General features: G+C 42.3%; 1 protein-coding gene across 1 annotated transcript in view; it reads right to left on the minus strand.

Moving 5' to 3' along the window:
* Positions 1-9,476, minus strand: part of LOC135543803 (substance-P receptor-like) — a 40,269-nt gene extending 30,793 nt beyond the window's left edge. The window contains exon 1 of the mRNA XM_064971140.1: positions 8,690-9,476. Coding sequence (XP_064827212.1) covers positions 8,690-9,144 — 455 coding nt within the window. The 5' untranslated portion in view covers positions 9,145-9,476. The remainder of the gene's footprint in view (positions 1-8,689) is intronic.
* Between the last annotated feature and the right edge of the window lie 351 nt (positions 9,477-9,827).

The raw sequence follows: 9,827 nt of genomic DNA on the forward strand, positions 1-9,827 counted from the left end.
CCCTCCAGGACACCTACACCACCCGATGTTACAGGAAGGCCATAAAGATCATCAAGGACATCTACCACCCGAGCCACTGCCTGTTCACCCCGCTATCATCCAGAAGGCGAGGTCAGTACAGGTGCATCAAAGCTGGGACCGAGAGACTGAAAACAGCTTCTATCTCAAGGCCATCAGACTGTTAAACAGCCACCACTAACATTGAGTGGCTGCTGCCTACACACTGACACTGACTCAACTCCAGCCACTTTAATAATGGGAATTGATGGGAAATGTTGTAAATATATCACTAGCCACTTTAAACAATGCTACCTTATATAATGTTACTTACCCTACATTATTCATCTCATATGCATACGATATACTGTACTCTATATCATCGACTGCATCCTTATGTAATACATGTATCACTAGCCACTTTAACTATGCCACTTTGTTTACATACTCATCTCACATGTATATACTGTACTCGATACCATCTACTGTATCTTGCCTATGATGCTCTGTACCATCACTCATTCATATATCCTTATGTACATATTCTTTATCCCCTTACACTGTGTATAAGACAGTAGATTAGGAATTGTTAGTTAGATTACGTGTTGGTTATTACTGCATTGTCGGAACTAGAAGCACAAGCATTTCGCTACACTCGCATTAACATCTGCTAACCATGTGTATGTGACAAATAAAATTTGATTTGATTTGAAATGTGAAATCCTATCCTTAACTATCATTTAAAAAGTAAATCCATTCTTCTCTATGTAGCCCTTTCCTGCAGTCAAATTACCTAGTGGCTTCATGGGTGGAATGTTATTCATATGTTTCATAATTAATCAACATTATGTTATTTGTTATATTTCAGCTTTCTTCGATGTATATAAAGTGTAATATTGGGATGCAAACTCAAAATGCAATACATTTCAATTATATATTTGACATGGTACAGGTGTCGTCTTTTTTAAGCCGATAAGCATGTGTGGGAAGTGTATACTTTTGTTTCAAAGTAGATTTGTTTAAGACTACCAAGAAACACTCTGTGTGATCCTGATTTAGCCCATTGCAGTAAAAGGTTTCTCCCTAATTTCTTATTTATGCTTGTAACATAGTCAGTAGTCTACAGTATCCTATGCTTCAGAAGGGAGGGGCAGGTAGTCTACACACACAAACACACCCACTGGAAAAGATTTCCAGCTGGCAGGCAGACGCTGGAATAAGTTTGTAAGTGACACAGTGAGGGCTTGCATGGGTGCTTTGTTGTGATTTTTGTGGGACTGGAAAAAAATGCATTGAACGTAAAATAATGTTATTAACCAGTTCCCATGCTTTTAAAACAACGTTCTGTTCCAGAACACTATGGATCACTTTTGTTTTCAGTTTGGGTTCTGTTCCTCAAATAATTTTGTTATTTCCGGTTTTCGGTTCTGTTCCCTGAACCGGTTCCAACCTTTTTATTTCTACCCCAAATATCAAAGGCACTAATTAGTGGAATAACCCTTTAGTCCTATTCCCAAATTACATCCTATTCCCTATATAGGACCAGTGACTGTTCAAAAGTAGTGCACTATATGGAATAGGTTGCAATTTGGCATGCAACCCCAAGCAAGTCCCATTCCATCAATAGACTACTGACCTAACGATATCTAACACTGTGACAGGATCGTGTCAAGCAGCACTTGAGAGTTCAATGTCTTTAACTTTCAGATTTAATCAACATCTTAATCCACCTAATAGCCCCATTTAATCTTCTATTTGGACATTCTCCCAATAATCTTTGATTTCAAACGTTCTCTGTAGTCGAACACAACTATTTGTCACATCTTGACTATCTGCTATACCTGGCTCATTCCATGAGCACACGGCTCTTGGAATCTCCTATCTTGTTTCAAGTGATACTCACAATGCTGCTTTTCCATGGTATGGGTTTAGTTTAGCTGTGTTTCTGACAACACTCTTTGAAAAGCATAAAGAGGCCTGGCTTACAGGGCTAGTGTGGGTTAGCTGCTGGTGACTGATGCCAGTCTGTTTTCTGTTCACCACCTGCATACAAATGCATAGATGTACATACTGTATGTTCACATGAACACACAGCAAACACACAACCCCTGTATTTCTCTTTATTTTGTATAACCTTACAACAAGAGCATGGAATCACGGTTTTGAGAATCCTTTTGTCATTTTTTAAACTAGAACTTCAGTCTGTTTTCTGGATCTACTGTTTGCCCGGAGTGTCGGCGGCATCCCTGTTTGTCTCACTTTCTTTCAAACCTGTTTTACACCTCACTTACTTTCTCGGTTTTCAACCTGGCTTTGTTGCGAATGTCTCTGGGCAATAGCAGACCCCACTGGAAGATGGTATAAATCAGGTATGGGCAACTGGGGCCCGTGGCCCCTCTTTTGAAGAACCTTGGTTAAATTTACCCCCCCCCCCCCCCCAAAAAAAAAAAAAAATTCAGTCGGAGTCTCATTTTACTGTTGCGAGTTAGAATAGTAGAATACACAAGGTGCAATTTCCAAATTTGGTTTTGCATAAGCAGTTTTTCTTTTGTCATGTCTGTCGCTGATAGTCACTCAATTAGCCCATGTCAGCTAACATTTTTTAGATTGGTAAATTAGTCAAGCCAGCTATCTAAACTCATAGTAATAATTTTCGAATTACCGCCCAGGGGCCCCCATTGATTTTGTTAGTCACTCTCACTCATATATAATATGAAAAACTGCAAACATGTCTCTCCACCCTGTGGCAAAATGTATAGAATTGCAACAGTGGCCCCTCATGATGAGTTCAGATTTTGTGGCCCACACCCCCATCACAGTTGCCTGTCCCTGGTATAAATGAATGAGAGAGTCACAGGTCTAATGATCCAGCAATGACATCTAAACCACCAAAGGCACTTAATACATAAGGAATAATCCACTTAAGACAACAGGCAGATGCTCTGTCCGGGTGCTCTCTTGCTCTATAAATCTTTAAGGTATAGGCTCCTTCTACAGAGGTGCCAACACAATATTTAACCTTCCCGCGTGCAGTGTTTTTTTCTGTTTTGAATTGTTTTGGTTTGAAGGCTGAAATTTGATCAGGAATCTATTTCCCAGCTCATTGTGCTCTCAGGGGGTACTGTTGTTTTGCTGAAGATTACATAAAATCCCCATCAACAGTTGGGAGGAAATGAGCCCGGTGGCAGACTACTATTTGAAATCTTTCAAATACATTGAGTGTTTGTTGTTGCCTGTCTGGGGTTCCAAATAGGTGGGGTTTACAGTATTGGGACTATACAGTGGTCAATTAAGCGGCATGGTCAATTAAGCACAGATAAAGTCATTGAAATGATTTCAAATAGTATTTGAACCCAGGTCTGACGGGTGAGAGAGGTAATGCTGATTGATAGAGAAGATTTCTATTCCAGCCGGAGACATATACTATATATATATGCAGCAGTCCAACGTTGCCAAGCATTGTGTGTGTGTGAGTTTGTTTGTGTGCCCTACCCTGCGTTCATTGCTCCAGCAGTCAGCACTTCCCACTGGACACCAGCCATAGACAACCTAAATCTAATGCTATCCACAGCCCACAGCCCACAACCTAAACCACTGAAGACAGAGATTTGAAGCAATATATCCTTAATTATTATAATCCAATACACATACACTACCGTTCAAAAGTTTGGGGTCACTTAGAAATGTCCTTGTTTTGAAAGAAAGGCACATTTTTTTGTACATTAAAATAACATAAAATTGATCAGAAATACAGTGTAGACATTGTTAATGTTGTAAATGACTATTTTAGCTGGAAACTGCAGTTTTTTTAATGGAATATTTACATAGGCGTACAGAGGCCCATTATCAGCAACCATCACTCCTGTGTCCAATGGCTAATCCAAGTTTATCATTTTAAAAGGCTAATTGATCATTGCAAAACCCTTTTTCAATTATGTTAGTACAGCTGAAAACTGGTGTTCTGATTAAAGAAGCAATAATACTGTCCTTCTCTAGACTAGTTGAGTATCTGCAGCATCAGCATTTATTGGTTCGATTACAGGCTCAAAATAGCTGGAAACAAATATTTTTTTTCTGAAACTCGTCAGTCTATTCTTGTTCTGAGAAATGAAGGCTATTCCATGCGAGAAATTGCCAAGAAACTGAAGATCTCGTACAACGCTGTGTACTACTCCCTTCACAGAACAGCGCAAATTGGCTCTAACCAGAATAGAAAGAGGAGTGGGAGGCCCCAGTGCACAACTGAGCAAGAGGACAAGTACATTTGAGTGTCTAGTTTGAGAAACAGATGCCTTTCAAGTCCCCAACTGGCAGCTTCATTAAATAGTACCTGCAAAACACCAGTCTCAATGTCAACAGTGAAGAGGCGACTCCGGGATGCTAGCCTTCCTATAGGACATTTGTGGGTAAAACTGAAAAAGCGTGTGCGAGCAAGGAGACCTACAAACCTGACTCAGTTACACCAGCTCTGCCAGGAGGAATGGGCCAAAATTCACCCAACTTATTGTGGGAAGCTTGTGGAAGGCTACCTGAAAAGTTTGACCCAAATTAAACAATATAAAGGCAATGCTACCAAATACTAATTGAGTGTATGTAAACATCTGACCCACTGGGAATGTAATGAAATAAAAGCTGAAATAAATCATTCTCTCTACTACTATTCTGACATTTCACATTTTTTTAAATATAGTGGTGATCCTAACTGACCTAAGACAGGGAACATTTACTGGGATTAAATGTCAGGAATTGTGAAAAACTGAGTTTAAATGTATTTGGCTAAGGTGTATGTAAACTTCCGACTTCAAGTGTATGTGTGTGTGTGTGTGCGCACGTGTGTTATGTGAGTGTGTCTCTGGACAGATCAGCTGTAGACCTACAGTAAATATAGGCTTTATTTATCAACTCTGTATTGGCGTGTGTGACTGTGTGTGTGCAGTTCTCTTATAGGTGAAAGGTGGGAGACGGGATATGATGGCATAACATGACACAGTGCAAATAAATCCAAAGTGAATAGACGGTGTGCCAAAGTCTGGTCTGGATATAGCACTGCCGTGTTGACCCCAGACTAAATACGTTTGACCCCCAACAGTGGGGGTTCATCATACTCCATACATCTCTTTCTTCACAACCCTCTAACTCTCTCTTTTATTCCTTCACAACTAAATACAGAATTTTGTTCTGCTTTTTTATAAAAAACAATCAGATGAAGATAGGAGAGAAATATACAGAGATTGGCTGAATCGCTGTGACATCCCCTGAGAGTCAGGAGGAAATTAGAGAAAATTGAATGAACGAAAACAGACACAGTAGTCTTGCTGCCACAGCTGGGAGAGAACGGCATGGCTGCATTAAGATGCTCTGCACTGCAGCAGCACAACGCTGCCAAGCACACACACACAGGCATACACACAGTGTCACACACATGCATGCTCTCTCTCTTTATCTCTCTCTCACACACACACACACACACACACGCACACATACACACACATACACACACACACATACACATAGCGTCACCCCACACGCATACACACAAACACACACACATACATTGACACGAGGAGGAGGGGGGGGGGGACAGAGTCACTACAGGCTTGGTTTTGCGTCTGCCTTGCTGTGAATATGTGTACAGCATAGCATGGGAGTAACATGGAGGTGATGCCTCAAAGCAGCAGATGCTGGAACTATGAGAGAGGGAATTAAGTGGGGACGCTCATCACAATCGCCTGGCACGTAGCACACTCTACTGCTTTTCTATAGGGCATTAGAGAGACATTTCCTATACAAGGGGAATACATGGAAAGACGCATCATTTGATCTATATAATTGAAGGCATAAACACCTGTTGTTTGTGGTGTTTTTCCTCCATATGTTACACATTAGAGTCTCTGCGCCATGATTATTTCGCTCCCTCTGTTTACTGGAAATGTAGAATAAAAATGATAGACCTTACCAATTACATCTTGCATACACGATCACTGCTCATTGAGTATGTCAAAAGAATGTGATCATGAGGAGACATATGATTGAGTGTAGTCTGGCCCAGGAGTGGGAAGGTGAACGGAAAGGCTCTGGAGCAACGAACCACCCTTGCTGTCTCTGCCTGGCCGGTTCCCCTCTTTCCACTGGGATTCTCTGCCTCTAACCCTATTACAGGGGCTGAGTCACTGGCTTACTGGGGCTCTCTCATGCCGTCCCTGGAAGGGGTGCGTCACCTGAGTGGGTTGATTCACTGATGTGGTCATCCTGTCTGGGTTGGCACCCCCCCTTGGGTTGTGCCATGGCGGAGATCTTTGCGGGCTATACTCAGCTTTGTCTCAGGATGGTAAGTTGGTGGTTGAAGATATCCCTCTAGTGGTGTGGGGGCTGTGCTTTGGCAAAGTGGGTGGTGTTATATCCTTCCTGTTTGGCCCTGTCCGGGGGTGTCCTCGGATGGGGCCACAGTGTCTCCTGACGCCTCCTGTCTCAGCCTCCAGTATTTATGCTGCAGTAGTTTATGTGTCGGGGGGCTGGGGTCAGTTTGTTATATCTGGAGTACTTCTCCTGTCCAATTCGGTGTCCTGTGTGAATCTAAGTGTGCGTTCTCTAATTCTCTCCTTCTCTCTCTCGGAGGACCTGAGCCCTAGGACCATGCCCCAGGACTACCTGACATGATGACTCCTTGCTGTCCCCAGTCCACCTGGCCATGCTGCTGCTCCAGTTTCAACTGTTCTACCTTATTATTATTCGACCATGCTGGTCATTTATGAACATTTGAACATCTTGGCCATGTTCTGTTATAATCTCCACCCGGCACAGCCGGAAGAGGACTGGCCACCCCACATATGCTCTCTCTAATTCTCTTTCTTTCTCTCGGAGGACCTGAGCCCTAGGACCATGCCCCAGGACTACCTGACATGATGACTCCTTGCTGTCCCCAGTCCACCTGGCCGTGCTGCTGCTCCAGTTTCAACTGTTCTACCTTATTATTATTCGACCATGCTGGTCATTTATGAACATTTGAACATCTTGGCCATGTTCTGTTATAATCTCTACCTGGCACAGCCAGAAGAGGACTGGCCACCCCACATAGCCTGGTTCCTCTCTAGGTTTCTTCCTAGGTTTTGGCCTTTCTAGGGAGTTTTTCCTAACCACCGTGCTTCTACACCTGCATTGCTTGCTGTTTGGGGTTTTAGGCTGGGTTTCTGTACAGCACTTTGAGATTTCAGCTGATGTACAAAGGGCTATATAAATAAATTTGATTTGATTTGATTTGAGACAGGATTCATTAGGCAGGTTTATAAGAGTGGTTAGATAATGATGAGTGGAGAGATGACTAGAAGCTTAACCCGTTGATAAGTATGGGGTTGAATCAGATCAGTATGTGTTGTTTGAAGTATGTATTTTAGCGCCTCACATGATGCCTGTTCGCCTTGCTCTCCCTGCTCTCCCTGTTCTCCCTGCTCTCCCTGTTCTCCCTACTCCAGGTCATCTCAAGGGTAATTAAATATCAAAACAATGCAAAGGTCAAGTACATGCAGACTCTGCTGGGAAAAAAGCAGAGCTATGCATGCATTACAGGTTATTACCTCTGGAGTACCAAGTCAGAGGGTAAGAGGAGAAATCAGACAGCAGCTTTCACATGAGAATGGCTTTATCTCACTAACAGCAACAGAGGTTAATATGAATAGCATTGTGGGGGTGAGTCTGCTTAAAACAACAGCCTGGATATAAACACAAGAGTGAGGTCACACTCATGCACGCACACACACACACACACACACACACACACACACACACACACACACACACACACACACACACACACACACACACACACACACACACACACACACACACACACACACACACACACACATGTTATTGATTGATTGGTTTGATGGTGGAGCAGCAACAGCAGCATCACCCCAGAACCAATTAAGTTGAATGAATACGTTAGCTATATAACATGTCTATGTAGCCTTGGTAGAAATGTTCTGATCTTAAATGGGCAATCTGCAGTTCAAAGAACAACAAATTGGGCGCCCAGCCAGTGTTTTGGTAAACAGCTGAGGGATAGGGCTGGAGAAATGTAACCACTCTTAAATTCATAGACAGACCTATGGATTCAAGGACTGACCATCGACGATATCAACATCAGGGTAAAGTTTTAACAATGTTTCGAGGCTATACAATGTTTGTTTACAACTACATTGTTTACAAATAACGGAGTAAAACAAACATATATTTTGACAGTAAGCGATATTCTTCAAGAATCAATGGGTATATATAAGGGAAAAAATTGATCTATCAATTGCTGATTGCCGCTTTGAACCTGTACACTTAAAATCTCCACGGACACAGCCAGAAGAGGACTGGCCACCCCTCAAAGTCTGGTTCCTCTCTAGGTTTCTTCCTAGATTCCTGCCTTTCTAGTGAGTTTTCCCTTGCCACTGTGGCCATACATCTGCATTGCTTGCTCTCTGGGGGTTTAGGTTGGGTTTCTGTATAAGCACTCTGTGACATCTGCTGATGGTAAAAGGACTATAAATAAATGAGATTTAATTTTCATTTCATTGATATTACATATTTATTACAAATACATTTGTGACAGGATCCAATTGCATTATTGTTCTGCTTTGCTTATTGTGACCATAGGCAAACATTCTAGCCTATATCCATTGAAACGTCCCCCCAAAACTGAACTCACCTGTCCACCGCTATCGCAGTCATAGAGTAGATACTAGCGAAGACAGCAGCGACGGGGAAGAAGTTGTGAAAGCGGCAGTACATCAGCCCGAAGTACCACTCATTATGGACGGAATAGACGAAGTTGATAACGGTGTTGAAGGCTGACATAGACGCCTCTGCAAACGCCAGGTTCAACAGAAAATAGTTGGTCACAGTTCTCATTCGTTTATGCGCCATAATGATCCATATTACTACGACGTTCCCCACCAGAGACACAGTAACCATGCAACTGTAAGCGAAAGCCCATAGAACAATTCTCCAAACTGGTTGTACAAACTGGTTTCCGTCTAGATCAGTTCCATTGAGCCCTGAAGCGTTGGTCAAATTGCTTAGCAATGGCAAATCAGTCGTAGTGAACAAGGGATCCATTTTGGTGGTATCTTTTTTTTTGTGACAAAAATAATATTGGTCCATGCGATACCTATGACATGTACACTCAACCACTAACAACTGATTGAGTAAATGGTTAGAGATAATCTTGGTGTGTGTTGATGTCTTTCAATTTAAACTTTCTTCATCATTGCCATTCTTCTGATTCATTTGGCACAGCTAAATTAGAATGGTAAAATAATGGAATGATCACTGAAGGCGCAGCTCACACACAGAAAATTGAGAATTGTCGAAGTTATTAAAAATTGAATTTGGATAATACGATGAATATGTATTTAAGTTGACTCCACTCCGTGTGAAATTGAGATGGTCCTTGGTGTGTGGCTCTTCTCCACCGCAGCAAAAAGACACGGGGAACAGCGTCCTCGTCTCCAGCGCTGTACTCTGTACTCCGTACCCTATACTCTTGGCTCAGAGAGGTGCTCTCTCTCTCTCCTCTCACACAATCAACGTGCGCCAACGGGAGCGCAGCCAAGAGCGCGCATACGCAAATATCATAGATGTTCTGCAATAGTGTGTGGTAACTTGAAACGTTCATGGACTGGACAACTTGTTCAGCAAGACCAGCATACTTAAAGTAATTAATGATTGTCCAAATGTAGACAATAGATAAGTATTTAGCCGACGAATAAAAGGACTGGTCGGTTTCTTCTATAGCAGATAAGGACTCCTGTAGTGAATGGTGGGTGTATTTCACTGGTGTAATT

This window comes from Oncorhynchus masou, chromosome 1, assembly GCF_036934945.1.
Source record: "Oncorhynchus masou masou isolate Uvic2021 chromosome 1, UVic_Omas_1.1, whole genome shotgun sequence".
NCBI lineage: Eukaryota > Metazoa > Chordata > Actinopteri > Salmoniformes > Salmonidae > Oncorhynchus > Oncorhynchus masou.